The sequence below is a fragment of the Lemur catta genome, chromosome 1, assembly GCF_020740605.2.
Source record: "Lemur catta isolate mLemCat1 chromosome 1, mLemCat1.pri, whole genome shotgun sequence".
NCBI lineage: Eukaryota > Metazoa > Chordata > Mammalia > Primates > Lemuridae > Lemur > Lemur catta.
The window spans coordinates 81,317,298-81,336,372 of NC_059128.1; the positions used below are offsets into that span (position 1 = coordinate 81,317,298).

The following is a 19,075-nucleotide window of genomic DNA, read 5'->3' on the forward strand; positions in this document are numbered from 1 at the left end:
GCTATTTATGTGTGTGAGGATGTAGTTCCATGAGTTTGGGTGTGCATGTGAATGTGTGTGATATATTTGCAAGTATGCCAGAATGGTATATTGAAAGAGTGCTTCATCTCCTCCTCTTTCAATTTATCCTAGATTCTAAAAAAATCAGGAAGCCTGGGTCTCTGGTGGCATAATTATTATTGATTTTTTTAGAGCTATGTCCTAGAGATCTAAAACCTTACGCTATATATTTTGACTCTTGGCAAATATTAACATACAGTTCATCAGGAGTATACCAACATCTTCAAGTTCATTTCATTTATCATATAAGAATATAATTGCATTTAGGGCTATGGAAAGCAAAGGTAACTTTACCTCCTACTCTGTTAAAGAAAAAGTCTACATAATAATTTTCTCATAATTTGTGTTGCAGCATCAATATTTGCAGAAAATTTTGGGCCAAGCTTCACAAAGGGTGAAGGCTTCTTCTCTGTCTTTGCCATTTTTTTCCCAGCAGCTACTGGGATTCTTGCTGGTGCTAATATTTCAGGAGATTTGGAGGTATGTTGTTTTCTCTGCTTTGCAGCCCTGAGAGGTGATGGTGATGGTGTCGTTGATGGGTAACACAAAGAGCTATAGAGATCGAATGTGACCGTGTCTCCCTACAGCTTCACAACTATAGGATTTCTGCAAAATTTTCTGCTTATTTAAAAGTTTTCTCTTTTAAGGCCAAATTTAGATTCCTATTCCAGATAGTTCTTACAAAAGTTTTATTCAGTGATATCAGAAGAACAGAGTATACTGATAATATGTCATAATTCTAACAAAATGAGTATAATTCAGTGAAAAAATACCAGAACCATGCTTTCTCTTTTAACCCCATAATGAGTGAGAACATGAAACATTCATGAAAAAGTAAAAACAAAACAAAGAAAAATAACCACATTATTACCTAGCACTTTATCCATATTATTCTACATTAAGTACGGAAAGGAACACTGTATAAGTTAGGATATTAGAATATTACAAAATACCAGTAACAGTGGGCTAAAAAAGACAGAAGCTTGTTTTTCTAGTATATAAAAATTTGAGCTCAGTCAGGCATGGTGGCATGCACCTGTAGTCCCGGCTACTCAGGAGGCTGAAGCTGGAGGATTGCTTGAGCCCAGGAGTTTGAGGCCAGCATGGGCAACATAGCAAGACCCTTTTTCTAAAAAAAAAAAAAAAAAAAAAAAATCAAGCTCATGGACCATCCAATGGAATAAGAAAGGTCTGCTCCAAAAGGTAGCCCAGGAACCAAGGTGACCTCTCTTGTTTCATCATTACCTTGGGGTTTGTCCTCATCTGGAAGGTCCAAGATGACTAATCATTTCCAAGATCACATTCCAGTCCACAGGAAGGAGAATAAGGAAGTAGAGGGTAAGCAATGCCTGGAACTTGTACATATCACTCCTGCTGACATTCCATTGGCCAGAATTTAGTCTTGTGGCCTTACCTAGTTGCAAAGGAAGCAGTTTCTAGCTGGGTAGCCATATCCCCAGATAAAATTTTAGGGGGTTCTAGTATTAAAAGGAGGAAAGTGAGGATGGATATTAGGGGACAATAAACAGTCTCTACCACACACAGAAAAAAGTAGGAGACACGGGTTTTTACCTCAATAAATTTATAATCAACTTTGGAAGACAAGAAATATTTTCAAGAGTCATCAGAAGATATGTATAAATGAAAACCATATGCACTGTCCAAGTGGGTTGTGAAATACAAATACTGAACAAATAATTGTTAAGTTAGTCAGGGAGGGTTTCCTCAAGGAAGTAACTTTTGAATCCGAACTGAAAGCAAAGAGTACATGCTTACTATTGATGAGGATTTATATTTATAAGAGTATTCCAGGAAGAGAAGACAACAGGAACAGTCAGGCATGAGGAGACTGGGAACAGTGAGGAGTCCCATGCACATCAACTGGAGAAATTCTGATGAGGCAGGATCACCTTTAAGGCAAGGGCAAACAGAGGGTACCCAACTCTCTGAGTGAGAACTGCTTGCCCCAGAATATAACTCCATGAAAGTGAAGACTTTGCCTTTGATTTTGTTCATTGCTGTATCCTCAGAGATAGCAAGTATTCAATAAATATTTACTGAGTGAATAAATAAAGGCAGTTAGATTTGTTATATTATTAATAGGAGCCACAGTACTGTGATAAATTCTTGAGCAGAGATATGGCATGAAACAGATTGCGCTGAAGTGCAAGAAAGTTAAGAAACTTATTCAAAATGATTCAAGTAGTAAGCATTGCTGCTTAATGAAATTTAGCTCTGTGGGTGTTGAATTTCTGGTTTCTCAGCTCTGTAAAAGTATCGGAGGTCACTGATTTAAATTTCTGCAAACTGGAAGCATACCTTTACATTAAAGAACATTGTGCTTTCCCTGGACTCCTTAAAAACAAGTTTGTATCCCATGCTCAGGAGTTAGTTCACCTTACCAGCACCTACTGAGACCCTGCTCACACCAGGCACTGCAAAAGCAAAGAGCTTCATCCTTCCCTCAAGGAGCTCCTAGTCTAAGGGGAGACAGACTTACTCTAGCTGAGTTAGAGCAAGCAAGAACAGAATCATGTGCAAGGGAAAGAGGAAATAGTAATTACCTGCCCCCCCAAAAAGTAAGGAAAGACGTTCAGGGGAGGGGACACTCACTCCAGATTTCGAGGGATGGAAAGGAATCAATAGGACAAAGAGGACAGGGACATTTGGAACAGAAGGAATGGGATGTCAAAATGCACAGAAAAAGATGCTGCTTATGGGAATTGTTTTATGAGTGAAGTTGGGTACGTAAGTAAAATCATTCTATCAAAATGTTAATAAGCATATTTATAAAGAATCTTCTGTGTCTTAGGCACTCTGGGAGTAAGCAAAGAATTAAAAGATACTATCCCCATCTAAAAAGGCAAAACTTAAAATTCCCTTCTCAAAATAAGTGCTAACTTGATTTAAGGTTGTTATGTTAGTAAAGAATTTTATTTATTTATCAATCTGTACTAAGAAATCTCTGATTTTGAGTTTACACATAAAGAAAGTACAGAGTATGGCCTGTCATGATTTTCAGGGCACACATGGTCATAATATTGTTGCAGAATGTTGCATTCTTTCCATTCAAAAGTACTTTTATGATGTTTCAATTAAGCTTAACTTGTAACACATACACTACTATATACCATATAATTTTGCTTTATGCTGTGTAATTGTAAGTAGAATTCAAAGGTCCTTTAAACTACCAACAGTAGAGTTTGGGTATTATTCCCAAACTAGCTAGAGACACCAAGGAGGTTAGACAAGGGAGTACCATGATTAGATATGTGTTTTAGAGAGAGCCCACTAACGGTTTGTGAAGGACAGGTTAAACGGCAGGGGAAGGGGGACATAGGTAGGAAGACTGGAGACAGAAAGATCAATTAGAAAATATCCCAGCAGTCTGGGCAAGAGATGACATGGGCCTGAATTAAGGCCATGCAGAGGAAAAACATAAAAAGGGTCAGCTTTTGTTAGAGTTAGGAGAGGAAATAGAAAGAATGTTTTTTTTTTTTTACTATGATCTGCAGTAAGAAGACATACATCACGACCAAGTGCACACTCACAAAATTTTCCACCATGGTTCTCACTTTATTATAAGCAATGACTTCTGACATTTTCACATCAGTTCTATTCTATTTTATTCTTTTAATGCTGGTTACAACCTGCTGAATTGATTCCATGGCACAGGAGAGGAGGAAAAAGCAGCTCAGATTTGCCCGTTGAGGCTAAAGGGCACAAGAAGGACAGGTGTCTAGTGGGTCACTGGGCTTATGAGTCTGGAGCTCTGTAAAGGAGCTAGGGCAGAGCAGGAAGCTATGGCATGGACGAGTTCACCCAGGTACGTGCAAGAGGGGAGAGAAAAGAGGTCCAAGGCAATGCTAAGGGAAACACAGACATTCACAGTACTAGTGGTAGACAGGGAGTCTATAAGGAAAAAAGAGAAAGAGCAGCCTAAGCGGTAGGGGAAAGCAACAGACAGTGGGGTTGTGCAAGTCAAGAAAGGAGAATTCTTTGAGGAGTAACAACATGTCAAAAGCCAGAGCAGTCAAACATGGTAAATACTGAGAGGTGACAGTATGTTGGGAAATGGTGAGGAAACTTCAGTACTTACAGATATTATTTCTCTGTGAAAGTGAAACTAGAAGTAAAACACAGTGGATTCAATTCAACTGAGTAAACATTTATTGTTTACACACTATGGGATAAGCAAGATGCTGACCTCTCCTCACAGCCTCAGCATCCTCAGGAAGGCACTTCAGGCTTCCAGTGACTGTCAATGAGTGTTGGCAATGAGTGGATGCTACGAAGTTCCCATTCTGAACCTTCTATTTGCTAATCACACACACACTAATAGGTGATCTGTAAATGTGTACCTGGGAAAAGATTTGGGAAATATCTAAGTCTAATGGAGAGAGATGAGATGTGATTTCAGAGATGCAAAATTAGAGTGTGGTTGGCGTACCCAAAAAGCAGCAATCTAATAGACTGCTTGTATTCTGTTGTAATTAAAAAATATGTTTAATTAAGAAAGGTGGAAGAAGGTTAGATTTTGGATTATTGCTGGGGGATGGAAACTAGCATTTTAGAGTGAAAACTAAGAATCCGTCAAAGTCCCAAGCCCTGTCCAAGGGAAATGTAGCCAGACTAGACCATGTGACTATATGATCATATACTAATATATTGGCATCCCAATTTATATGTTAATTATTAGGGTCAAGCTGGCCTCTCATGTAACTCCTATAAAGTAATTTTGGACCTTGTAGCAGTTAGTTGTAAATAAAAACTAAGCTTTTGTGTTTTAGGAACAAGACTGCCTTCCATCTTCATGCCTCTTATCCTTATATATATATATGTGTGTGTGTGTGTGTGTGTGTGTGTGTATAATATTTCCTTTCTTCCCACTTAACTCAGTTCTTTACATTTCACTCAGATCTCAAGAAATTCTTATGCAATAAAGTAAATTATGAAACATAACATGAATTAGGAGATTGAGTGGGGCCCACTTCAGCCACAATTGCCATCTTCTTCTTTCCATGTGCTGCTCCACTGCACACACCTGCCACCTTGACTTTTGGAGATGATAGTTTGGAAGGAAGAGACTGGGTCTGCATGTATCAGAACAAATCCTTTGTGCAGAAATTCCTAGAGGAGTGGGGAGGAATTAACGATCACAGAGTGGCTCCACAAGGCTGACTTACTCCCATGTGGGGGAAGGTTTACTTGAATCCGTTATGATTTCCAGCAACTGAGTCTGCATTCACCATGAGTGACCTTTCTCATGGACTTGATCAGTGTATTTCAGGTTTTCTTTAAAAAAAAAAAAAAGTGCAAACTTTGCTTGACTGTATTGACTGCATATTTGTATTGATGAATCTCATGTCCTCTGGCGGGGGGACTAATGCCTACTGCAATTGTGCTTTCTCAATTCAATATTTATTGACTCCTACTATATGCCAGGCACTGGCCTGTATAAGCAGTGAATACATTAAAATTTCTATTTAATAATCCCTGTTAAGTTGAATTGAATATAATGTAATATGCTCCTTGGAAATTGATTTGGTATGATTGAGCCCCGAAAATAGGATATAAAATGGTAAATTAAATATGATGTGAACTCAACTCAGTGAATGTATATACATTTATGCGCAAGAGAAAAGCCCATTTTCTGGTATAAGCTTGAATTTGCCTCTTTCTTTATGCCTGCTTGTGGAAATTAAATATCTCCCCTTACAGTAATTTCTGAACTAGATTCCAAATGAAGAATTTAAGGGATTGAAGAATTTAGTAGATCATACTTTTGCTCAGTCAAAAGTGATTTTTTTAATGCAAGCCCAAGCTCAGTATAAAACAAATACACACAAACACACAGATATCAATGAGCCAAATATGTTTGTATATTGTCCCCTAACACTTCAAGGTCTAGGATACAACTACATGAAATTCACAGGAGGTAAAGGGAAGGGAGAGGTCTAGGTGAGTGAACTACACTTGATATTAAAAACTTCCTTCTGGACAGTTAGAGTTCTCTTCTGTTCAGCTCAAAGTTTTACAGATTTCTTTATTCACTCGGAACACCTTTTCTTTGTCCAAAAAGAGCTTGAACTCATTGCCTTGCCATTTGCTTGATCTTTTCTTTAGAACTTGCATCTGGAAGGGTAGCCTAAAAATTTGAAAATATGGAAATAACTCCAAGTGATCTGTTTCTCATTCTGCCCTGTATTCTCCTACCTCCACCTTATTTTTTCAAAGGATCCCCAAGATGCCATCCCCAGAGGAACCATGCTGGCCATTTTTATCACCACCGTTGCCTACCTAGGTGTTGCTATCTGTGTAGGTAAGTGGAACGTCTCTGGTGTCAGAAAGTCAGAATTACAAGGGGTGCAGTTGTTCTTCATGATCAGTGGACTTTCCATGAAGCATAAGTAGAAAGTTTTATAAAGGCAACAATTTTAATTTTCTTCTTGGTACCTTAATGTTAATGATTCAGATGCTTTGGGGGTTTAAATGCAATTAAGCTGTAATGTAGGTGTCTCTGAGTCAGGGCTAGAGTATAGCTAATCAAACTGTTATTCTACCTGAACACAAAGAGGCTCCCATTTTCCTACCCTAGGTGATAATCCCATTGCTAAGGAAGCTACCGCTTCCAGCGCACACTTCCCTTGCCCTAGGAGGCAGTTGAGAAACAGAGCAAAGAAGCGGAAAAACAAACAAAAAAACAGCCTTCAGGAAGTATAAAAGAGTAGATTTTATGACTTTGTCTCATCCTTGCACTGTTGTCCCTAATGTGGAAATGTCACTGTCACCAATTGGCAGGAAATCAGAACAAGAAAAGACCCAGCTGCTGGCAGTGTGGGCGGCCAGCCCCTACATTGCTCAGTGAACAAAAAATATGTGTATTCACCTGCTGTTCCTGAGGCTGACTTTGGTTCCACCTGCTGCCTGTAGACATACCTCCTCCTGTTTGGGAGCTGCCCCATACTTCTGCCATAGTAGGAAAGGAAGAAATGTGCTTTCCCAACATTCAGAAAAGAAAACTCTTTTCTGTGTACACTAGGGAATATAGCTCCAGGCTGGACCCCTACGGAAACCAAAAGATATCCCAGTCCTCCTCTGCTTACTATAAGGGAAATTGGGAAAGTGCATATTTCTGGAGATAAAAGCAAAAAAATTAACTTAGATTCTTGCCTGCCTCTTATTGGAGGAAATTGGATAAGTTTGTTAAGTGTATTGTTGTGGCAGTTCCAAGTTTAGTTACATGCAAAGAAATTTCATTCTAATATTTAGAAAATCAACACATTTTTAAATAACATTGAAACCTACAGTTAAATTTCCCAAATGGTTTTCTTTTTTTTTTTTACTCACAGTAAAAATAAGGTAATGAGTAAAGTTATAATTCTAATCTCAGAGATTCTTCTATTTTTGCCCCTGATGTGTGGAAAAATCTGTTTCTACACTTTTCCCAGAGTAAGAGGGCAGGCATAGGGTCAATGGCCTATCGTTAGTGCCAATGATGACTCACAGCCTGGCTCATGGGAATTTGGAGAGATCTGTTACTCAAAGGTTAAAATACAGGATTCAGAAAAGTCAATTCAACATAAATGAACATGAAAGAGGTAAAATCTGGGATGGATAGTTTAGCTTGGTAATCAACACCCATAGTTTCAAGTGTTTAAGCAGAGACTGGCAAGCCACTTCTCAAGACTGTGATAAAAAGGGTTCTGGCACTGATTATTTTAAATGGCTCCTTCATCTCTAAGATTCTATGATGTTTAAGTCTTTCCCAGATTAAAAGAATGTGAATTCCATGGCTCAGATTGAGGGTGCACAGTAGTTCCTGTCACTGGGACCTGTCTTAAAGTTATTAGCAAGGAATAGGAATCCACCCTGGGTGGAGTTTGAAAAACAAAGCGAACAGTTTTATTGGTTGACATTTAGTTTGTAAAATGTTTATCCTCGTGTAGTTCAGGACAGTTTATATATATTTCATATGTGTATTCAAATATTTCAATAATCCTATCAAATACATAGTGGCAAAGATTACAGTTAGAAAAATTCATAAAGGAAAGTGAGTGATTTCAAGAGGCTTGAATGTTCTTGAATGTTCATAATTCCATTTCTGAGAATCTATCCTAGAGAAATATTTTGAAATACAGAAGAAAAAGTTTATGCATAAAGATGTGCATCATAGAATGTTTATGATAGAAAATAACAGAAACACTCAAATGTATGAAAATAATGGTATAGATAAACTGAGTCAAATATTTGATAAATATTATTTGACCATTACCTAGGAAATCTTACCATTTTATCCTAAGACGTTTTCTTTATTATTTAAACCAGTAAATTTGTATATAAAGTACAACTATAATTCTGTTTAAAAACTTATGCAAGGAATATCATTAGTTGACAACAAGGGCTTTTTTTCTCTAAACTAGAATTCCATAATACCATCCCCTGATTCTCTTCCAGATGAGGAAACAAATCCTTCTACTTGAAAAACACCCAATCAGTAACACTAATCCAGAAATATGAATTGAGTGTGTATTATGCTGAAAGCACCCGCCAAGTGTATTTTAGATCAGAAAATAAGACAGTCTGAACTCCTAAGTCTCCTACCACCCAAACTTAAACCGCATCGGCAGTTGAAATGGCAGCTGGTTACAGACAGGGGGCGCTCTCGGGGCCCGGAGAATGGGAGCCTCCAGCTGCCATGTCTCAACAAGCACTGACAGGGAGCAGAGGCTAGGAAATGGACCTGTTCAGACTCAGAGTAAACTAAGTACGTTTTCAGAAGGAAACCCTAAGGGAGCAGAAATGACAGGCCATGGTTGTTTCTACAGGAGCCTGTGTGGTCCGAGACGCCACCGGGAGCACGAATGACACCATCATTTCTGGGATGAACTGCAATGGTTCAGCAGCCTGTGGGCTGGGCTATGACTTCTCCAGATGTCGACATGAACCGTGTCAATACGGACTGATGAACAATTTCCAGGTTCAAACTGCAAAAAAATGATCATGTTTATCGCTGCTGTTTGCATCTTCAGAGCATCACGTATAGTAAAATGTCTGAATCTGCAACTGATTGATTAGTAACTGATATGAATTCAGCAAGGAATAATTCGTGTGAGAGGAAAGAAATCACACAGGCATGATGTCGTAGCAAATCCTGTGGCTACATTTACTGTGGCGGTGGGAGGGCAACAGGCAGTGGCATGAATTGTGTCACTAGGGAGAGATCACCGCCTGGCACTATGCGTCTCCCAATCAGCTGTGCAAGGGTTCATAGTGGGAAGGAGAAGTTTAGATTAGTTAGCACTCGGAGTCCACTTCATGCATGGGCTTCCACTTAGCAAAAGCCTTTGAGGTGGCCCCGGAGAGCCCAAAAGACAAAGCCAAGAGAGAAATTGTGAGTGTTGGAGTGGAGCGGTAAATGAGAAGGAAGGAACACGGGAAGTTGGGAAAACCGCAGGACTTGAAACATTAATTTGTCTGCATGATTGGTGAGCAGAGGGAGAAGTAAATCTGTCGTGAAAGCTTCATTCATTTATTTTAACAACCAACAAAGAGAAATTAACTCAGCTGAAGTCATTATTCCAAAATATGACTTAAAGTGATAGAATCTCCTCATGTCTCAGATCTAAAATTACATTTAATGAGCACAGAAAAAGCAAAGGCTTGAAAGGCCTCTGTGTGCAGGAAGAAGAAGAAAGGTTAATGTCTTTTAAAAGACTAGTAAACAGCTGGAGCCCCTCCCCAAACCTTATTAAAATAGTACTTTCTGCTAGATAGAATTTCCTATCATCAAAGAAACACGTAACTACAAAGAACAGAGGGGGGAAATGTTATTAAAATCCTGGAAACCATTTCTTTCTTTATTCTTTCCAGTATCTTCTGGCTATATTGTGGTGAAGATTTATTATTTTATAAATAACAAAAAGGGCCATTTCCATTTTGAAAAAATAAAATTAAGAACTTGAGAATGAAGCAGGGGGAAAAGATCTGGTTAGAAGCAATTAGCTTATACAGGAGATTCTAAATCCCAGCAAGTGGAAAGTGAACCATTCGCATAAAAATTTGGCTATTTTTTTTTTTTTTTACTGTCTATTGGATGAGACTCTTGACTTGAACCTCTCTTCCCAAGGTCATGAGCATGGTGTCAGGGTTTGGCCCCCTCATCACTGCTGGAATCTTTTCTGCAACGCTCTCCTCTGCCCTGGCTTCCCTCGTCAGTGCGCCCAAAGTGTTCCAGGTAATACAGGCACAAGACCTTGTGCTCCTCCTTATGGCTGTTTCCACTGGATGTAGCTCAAGCTGAGATATTCATTCTCACCGGCTATCATTTTCCATCATTTTCTGAAACAGTTAATGTTTGCATCTGGCTCAAGTGCGATGTCTGCCACATAGTCAAGATCGATTCAAATAATATAAAGAATGATAAACGGCAGTGTTAACTTGTGCCTCATAGTGTGTATCACTTAATCTTTCCCCAAATATTCTTGTTTGAATCACCTAGAGAAAATGACTGTGCATAGATATATAAATGACAAATTTCTCCTCTTCTTTTCCATTAGGCTCTGTGCAAGGACAACATCTACAAAGCCCTGCAGTTCTTTGCAAAGGGATATGGGAAAAACAATGAACCCCTGAGAGGATATATTCTCACTTTTTTTATAGCCATGGCGTTTATCCTTATTGGTTTGTAGATTTCTTGTTCTTACTGAAAGCCAAAGAATTCTTCTGATTACTCATAGGGTTTTCCTTTTAGTTTGCGAAATTACCCATTTTATGTTTAAGATCCCATTGGGGAATATTGGAGTCTGTCTAAGGAGGAAATGAGAAATCCTTGTGTGTAGAAGGCCTTTGAGGAACTTGAAATAGACTTTGGACTTTAATCTCTTCTTTAAATCTGAGTGTTGGAAATCCACCAACCAAATGCAACTGAATCCTTTCTCCAACCTGCCTGATGTTGTCTGATTCCAAGCCTCCCCCAGCTGCTGTATCTCCTGGCCTGATGTTAGTGTCCCCCAAATGTGGTCCATTGACCATCTGTATCACCATCACCTGGGGTGTTTGTCAATGTGCAGAGATTTTAGGCTCAGTTGTAGAGTTACTGAGTCAGAATCTCTGAGGATACAGAATCTGCATTTTACGAGCTCCTCAAGAGATTCGTGGGCCACTAGTGTTTGGGAAACACTTACCTAGACTATAATCTCCGCTTCCTCTCCCCAAGTGATACAGAAACAGCCACATAATCTTGGACAGGTACATTCATCAGCTTCAGCCTGCACAGTCCTCACTCCTCCCTAAGGCCCACCTTTGCTGATGAGCGTATGAGAGGAAAAGGAGCAAAAGTCAAAGGACAACAGGAACCACACACAGGCAGGCAGACCCTTCCTCAGCCCAGCGGAACCGAGCAACGAGGGCTCCTCATCATTACGTATTAAACTCAGGAAGTGATGTTAATTCATAAATCCTCATAAGATTTCTATAAAGCAGAAGAAGGGAATATATAACTCGTTTGTTAGATGTTTTAAAATTAAATAAAAAGTGATTACATACAGAGATATTTCAATTTTGTAATTTAGGCTTTAAGACCTCATCATTGCCCTATGCCACATTTAAGTGATTAAGCAACCAAAGTTTTAAAAGTTTTGAATAAATTAAATAATATCCTCTAAAAATCACTCATTCAGAACAATGTAAATTAGCTCCATGCACAAGCTTTATGGCAGCTGTTCATGGCTACTGTCTCCGTATCCACGTTCTAGAATCACACCCAGCTGCCTGCGTTTGCATTATTGAGGTTGATAGATGTCTGACCCTCAGATGAAAGAGGATGTCTCTATATTTTTTTATACCACACAGTAAACAATCCAGCTTGGAGTAAATCATACAGGATATTTAACCATGGAGGCAAAAGTACTTTTGGCAAGCCTTAAAAGGTAGAACGAACTCTCTAGAGATATGGAAAAATAGAAATGACTAACAAGAGTCCTGAAAGTCAGAGAAAGCATATTGGGTACATACAGAGATATTTCCATCTGGGAGTTTCTGGTGCGCTGGTGTTAAACTGGTACTCTGCAGAGTCTTTTGAGTATATACATAGAAGATAAAGAACACAGGACTTGGTGCCTCCAGAAAAACTGCAGGGGAGTTTATAGTATGCTCAGTCCCCAAACCACCTCCCCACTCCTACTTGAATTTTTTGTAAGTAGAGGTCTTGATTCCCTATTTTCTGATTGGTAGGCTTTCTTACTTACTTTATGGAAACCTTGGCTAAGAGAATGTATGTAGCTCCCAAAGAAAAATCACTAACTTCCTAAACTTTGACAGATGCTAGCTACGTTTTCAATTTCCAAATAAAGTCAAGCTTCCAGGATACAACAGCTGTTCCGGCCCTGCTCTCATCACTCACACGTTCATGTTCAATTCTGCTTCTTTTGCAGCGGAACTGAACACCATCGCTCCCATCATCTCCAACTTTTTCCTGGCCTCATATGCACTTATTAATTTTTCCTGCTTCCATGCCTCTTATGCCAAATCTCCAGGTAAGCTTTCAAAAAGCTAAAATACACCTAAGCAAACAGTTAGTTTGTCTCAACAAAATGAAATAAGTCAGTGAGAAGTGTTCAATCTGTGTTTATCTGTTTCCTTATATCCTAGTGGGAAGTGTAATCCACTTTATTTTAGTGAGTTGGGGGATGACTTCTGAAATAGAAAAAGAATCATTTGAGCAATGGCCTTTTTGACCAACCGTAAAGTCAATTTTCTCCTGCGGCAATAAATTATTCATTGCAAGAGAAACCACATTTATTTTAGCAGTAGAAAAACACCACTATTTATTTCCAGGGTGAAAGTGACCACAGAAGTGGAATTAATGTATATATTTGAAACTTCCTTACTATCAATTTGTTTCCTGCCCATGGTGCAGAAGAGAAGGATGAGTAGTTCCCATAATTACCTCCTGAGTGCAGGCAATGCAAATACACATTGGGCTTCGTCATATTGATGCTGGTGGCATCAGGGCACCAATTGCTTGAAAACTGGTCAAAATTTCACACCAATGAACCTTCCTCTTTCTGGGCACCCCTCACCTCTTCTTTGCTTCCATTGTCCAATAGAGTTTTCCCTGCCTTTCCACCAGAGTAGAGACTTGTAATTATCAGCATTCAGAAGGTCTCCACCACAAGGACTTTTACCCAGGATGTAAACATATTTCAACTCTTTTAGGACCTGCCAAGATCTCAAGTTTCCTTTGGAAAACCTGCTGCCAGTAAGAAAAAATAATAGATGGAAGGGGAACCTTTATCCACCCAATACTAGGCTACAGAAGATAGTAAAAGGGATTTCTTTTCTGTTTTGTTGTGTTCTTTTAACACATAGAAATGTGTGACTCCGTGCCACATTACGGCCATTTTTGAAAAACAAGGTGAATTAATAGAGGCAGGCACGGGAAAGAGTGAAAAGGAGGAAAGGAAAGAGGGAGAGAGAAAAAGAAAGAGGAAAAGTAGAAAAGCATATAGAGGAAGACACATGGATACACTAACCCAGAAAATGACTCTCTCTCTTTCTCACACGTGTACACACACACACACACACACACACACACAGCCAGATTCAGAGAAAAATAAGGGTATTTCCAGTGATGTTCTTGAAGTGCTGTTTCCATCTTGTGGCCATTTGGGAAATTGCTTCTGAAGACTTAAAGCTCTGTTGTGTTTTGGCAACTCCTAATTTAAAATGTACTTCACTCATAAACTAAATGTGCCCTTCAAATCAGAGCTTCCCCATCCTGACCATGCTGTCTTCCAATTTCTTTCATTTCAGGGACCCGATAGAACACAGAAACCCCCTATGCATGTACGCACTGTGAGAAATATTTTAATTGCAAAATGCGTGACATACTAATGCATTGGGTCTAGGAATCCTTTGCTAGCCATTTGGTTGTAAGAAGCCACTTCTCCCTCTTTTCCATAGATTATTATTTTTGAAAGGGCAAGCACAATCCTCTAAGGGTAATGGAAGAGCTACCGGGAAGTCAAGCTGATTGACTCTTGATGGCTGCTCTGCCTTCTCCATGGGTGCAAAAAGCCCGTTGTCTTAACTTTCTCTTTCTTGAACCATCTAGACATTCCTCCTTCCTACTCTTTTTTCACCCAGTGGCATAGAATTAGATGCTTATGGTTTGGTATTAACAGTTTGGGAAGAAATCAGGGGACATGCAGAAAGTATGGCGGAGTCATGAGGGGCCCATTTTCTAGGTGCTTAATATTTTTAAATTGTTCAGCATCCTATTTAGTATAAGTACCACCTTCATAAAGCAGGGGCCCCAAGGTCATAGGAAAATAGTAACAGAGTTAGGGAGCTGACCTAAAAGTTCTAATTCTTTAAAGACGTTATATTCTTATAATATTCAGTGGCATGATAGTAGTAGCATGGAAGTTTTTCTTCTGCACCTCTTTTTAATTTTCAGGGTGGAGACCTGCATACGGAGTTTACAACATGTGGGTATCTCTTTTTGGAGCTGTTCTGTGCTGTGCAGTCATGTTTATCATCAACTGGTGGGCAGCCGTCATCACCTATGTCATTGAGTTCTTCCTCTATATCTACGTGACTTATAAGAAGCCAGGTAAGATCAGAAGCACCGTATAGGATGGGGTTTCCAAATCTCTCTCTCACTACTTATTTATTAAGCACTTATTGAGCAGCTTCTCTGTGCTTAGGTGAGTCATATGTAGGGTGGATATTAATGACATAATGTGCTATAATAATAACAATAGTTAATGTTGTTGAGCATCTATTATAGCTCATGCACTCATTTCAGCCTCACAATAATGCTGTACATTACTTATTATTAATCCCATTTTACAGATGAAGAAACTAGGGTTTGAAGAGTTGACCACTTGCCAAAGTAATGGTCAGGATGCAATGGAGCAGACATTTTAACCAGAGAGTGTATGATACCAAACCCCACAAGTTTTCCATTACCTCCCCTTCTGCCTCTAATGTCCTGATGAATGAGATACAGTCCCTGTACTCAAGGAGTTCACAGACTCACACTTCAGCAATTAATTATAATACAATATAGTTAAGTACCGTGAGAGTAATCTGAGCAAATTTCTGAGAAAAGGGGAGGGAGTGGTTACCTTTGACTGGAGTTGTCCAGGAAACCTTTCCTGGTTCATGGCTTGTGTTCCCAGGGCCAAGCACTCAGTAGGCCCTTAATAAATACTTATTGAATGAATAAATAATCTAGGTTTAAAAAAATCAAGGGACTAAGGGTTAGTTAATTGGACAGAGTCAGGGCGTGATACTCTCGGCAGAGGCAAAGCAGGAACCAAGTCAAGGACACATACAAGCACATAGGGGCATGTCTGGGAGGACTCAGGCCTTTATCAAGGTGAGGTTCTACAGTGCTCAGGAGAAGGGGCACAGGGTGAGCCTGGTAGGATAGGTAGGGGCCAGATAAATAAGAAACTTAAATGTTATGCTAAAGAATCTGATAATATGAGCAACAAGATGATGCCGGAGGTTATTCAATTGGAGAAATATAACTGGATCTGAACTTTGGATATTGACTTTAGAACCAGGTGAATTGAAGCTGGGAGAGACAAGAGACCACAGAGTGCAGTGCTGAGAGGCTGGGAGCCACCCGACACTCCCTTCCCCTCACTCTGCCAATAAAGCAGAGATGGTAGTAACTACCTTGGAGGAGTCTGTTCGCTTTGTTTTTATCACTTTATATATTTTTAACATCAGTTTTAACTTACATATGGTAAAATTCACCTCTTTTAGATGTGCATTCAATAAGTTCTGACAAACTTACACAATCTTGTAACCATCATCATGATCAAGACATAGGATATTTCCATTAACCCCAAAATTTCCCTTACACCCCTATGTAGTCAATCCCTTCTCCCCAACTTAGTCCCTGGCAACTGCTTTTCTGATGTTTGATCCTATACCTTTGCTTTTTCCAGAATATCATGTGAACAGAATCATATGTTATATGATATGCCTTCTTTCACTTAGCATAATGCTTTTAGATTTATCCATGTTGTTGCATGTATAAGTAGTTTGCTCTTTTGTACTGTTGAGTAGTATTCTATTGTATGAATATATTGCAAATCTTTAAAAAATCTATTCACCAGATGATAAGTATCTGGGTTGTTTCCAGTTTATGGTGATTATTTAAAAAGCTACTATAAATATTCACCCACAGGACTGTATGTGAAACTATGTTTTCATTTCTCTCAAGTAAGTATCTAGGAGTGGGATTTCTGATTATATAGTATAGTAAGTGTATATATAACTTTATAAGAAACTGCCAAACTTTTTTCCATGATAGCAGTATCACTTTCCAGTTCTACCAGCCATGAATGAGAGCCCTAATTGCTCTACATCTTTGTTATTAATAGCATGTAATATCGTCAGTTGTTTTTATAAAAAGCCATTCCAATAGATGTATAGTGCTATCTCGTTGTGGCTTAATTTGCATTTTCCCAATGACTAATGATGTTGAACATCTTATTTGCTGCCCATATATCTTCTTTAGTCAAGTGTCAGTTTAAATCTTTTGCTCATTTTTTAGTTGTTTGCTTTCTTATTATTCAGTTGTGAGAGTTCTTTATATATTCTGGATGCAAATCCTTTAGCATTTATGTTTCGCAGATATTTTCTCCTGATCTGTGGATTCTTTTTTTATTTTCCTCGCAGTTTGTTTGGAAGAACAAAAGTTCTTCATTTTTATGAAGTCTAACTTATCTCTTTTTTTTTCTTATGTGGTTTGTCCTGTTGCATCTGATCTAAGATATCTTTCCCTAATCCAAGGCCATACACCTCTTCTAGAAGTGTTAATGCATTGGGAATTATATTTAGGTCTATTATCCATTTTGAGTTAATTTTTGCATATGGTATGAGGTCTGCTTCAAGGTTCATTCTTTACATATGAATGTCCTTGTAAAAATATTTTATCAGCATAAAAATAAATGGCCTATGCTATGCTTACTGCCTGGTACACAATCAACACTTAATGAATATTAGTCTTCTCTCTCTCCAGATAATTATCCCCCACCTATTTCCTTGACTCCAGAGCAAGACTGGGGAGAATTAGCTCTGTTTGTCATCTGGGGTATATCTGTACATTCCTATCAGGGACCTCATCTCATAAAACTTAGAGGATTCATTTAATATTTAAATTTATAAAAGAACAAAATATTAAAAAAAAAAGACAAGGGATGTAGAGCTGACCTCCCTTTTGATGAAGATTAGGTTTTAAAAGTTCAAACTAAAGTGCTTACTAAAAAACCTTGACCCTGTTCATGAAAGTAAGAATTCCCAAGCTATTCAGTATTACTGTTCAAAATATAAAGATTACTGCACACTATTTGTGTATACAAAATACTACTTTTCCTTTCAATTTAAAAATTAGTGAAGACACCTTGAATTGATTCAGGGGCTGACCATTTTCCCGAGTCCGGCTGCCTGCAGTGTGTTAGCGCACAGCCTCTCCCACCAAACCAGTTTCCCGGGACTGCAGCTTTCCAGTCTGCTTCTTCGCTGGAAAGAAGTCTCATTTCCGAGGAGTCACGCAGTGTTCCTAGCAGGACACAGTGTGCCTTTTAGGAAATACTACGTTATATTTTGTCTGATTTGGACACTCATCACTGCTGGCATAGCCAAGGAAAATCATAGAAGGGAATGGCTTGTAAAATTATTCATGGTACACCGAGGAAAGGTCAATGCTTATTATGCCAATTTCCTCCTTTATCCGCAGATGTGAACTGGGGCTCCTCCACACAAGCTTTCTCCTACGTGAGCGCTTTGGATAACGCTCTGGAATTAACTACAGTGGAAGACCATGTAAAAAATTTCAGGTAAAATTGGCTTCTCGGACATGGAGGTGATGTTTTACAGTGAAAGTGGTTTTCCTTTTTGGGAAACAAGTGCATTAGAGTAGTTATAAGCTTTATGGGTATATTCTAAAAATAAGCAATCCTACAAAACTGCCACATTTTCATGACAGCACCTCCTATAAATGAGTGCTTCTTTCCTTCCACACTGAGCTATGCCCACCCCAAGCTACAGCCCCTCCAAGGGCCAAGTGTCACCTTCCCTGCATGGAGACAGAAAGGTGGCCTAAGTGGTGTCATATCAGAGAGGTGTCCCTAAATCCCCATACACCTTACTCATTGGTATTGTCTCCATTCAGCTGAAGGCTTTATGGCCTATTGAATTCTCTTAGAAATAACACTTTTAGCTCTTCATTAGTTGTATATGATTTTGCGTGGAACCTCAAAATACAAGGGTGCAAGGAGGATGAAGGAAAGCAGCATAAAAATACTGGGTGGAGAGGGATAGGTTGTAGGGGATTTGGGGTAGGGTAGTGTCCAGGGGAAAAAAATATGACCACCTTTTCCTCACTTCACACTTTTGCTGTAACTAAGTAAACTAAGAATACAAAGATTTCGAGGTAGGCAGGTGGGATGATTCAAGAATTCTGACAGGAAAGCCAAGACACAGTGAGGGGAGAAGTTGTCCCATTTTTCTAAGCCTTCTGTTGCTGGGGTGGTTCTGGGCTCCCAGGGTTTTTGCGATGGCCAATTTCCCATCTTCTTTTCTCCACTTTCAGGCCCCAGTGCATCGTCTTAACAGGTGGACCCATGACAAGACCCGCTCTCTTGGATATAACTCACGCCTTTACCAAGAACAGTGGCCTTTGCATCTGCTGTGAAGTCTTTGTGGTAAGAGCCACTTCACCCATGGGAAGTGCTTTTTCCTCCCTGCTTACCTTGGGTTATTTTAGGTGAGCAGAGAAGTGCATGCGGTGATAGAAAAATAGCAAAACAGTTTGGACAAGAGCCCTCTACCTGACTCATAGAACCAGGGCTAGTAAGGGCCATGTTCCTGAATTTAAATGAGTAAATGAAATGCATTTCAGATTTCATAGGAGACCAGCTAAAAGTGATAAATATTTCCAAATGATGGTCTTTGAGTCAAGAAAAAGAGAACTGGCTCAGGAATAAAA

General features: G+C 39.1%; 1 protein-coding gene across 4 annotated transcripts in view; it reads left to right on the plus strand.

The window, feature by feature from the left end:
- The window catches only part of SLC12A1 (solute carrier family 12 member 1), an 86,907-nt gene that overhangs the window by 25,250 nt on the left and 42,582 nt on the right, over positions 1–19,075 (plus strand). For all 4 annotated transcript variants that reach the window (XM_045528566.1, XM_045528582.1, XM_045528573.1 and 1 more), the window contains exons 9-17: positions 413–540; positions 6,298–6,382; positions 8,889–9,040; positions 10,190–10,297; positions 10,620–10,743; positions 12,495–12,596; positions 14,522–14,677; positions 17,825–17,924; positions 18,680–18,791. In XM_045528566.1, the coding sequence (XP_045384522.1) occupies positions 413–540; positions 6,298–6,382; positions 8,889–9,040; positions 10,190–10,297; positions 10,620–10,743; positions 12,495–12,596; positions 14,522–14,677; positions 17,825–17,924; positions 18,680–18,791 (1,067 nt within the window). The remainder of the gene's footprint in view (positions 1–412; positions 541–6,297; positions 6,383–8,888; positions 9,041–10,189; positions 10,298–10,619; positions 10,744–12,494; positions 12,597–14,521; positions 14,678–17,824; positions 17,925–18,679; positions 18,792–19,075) is intronic.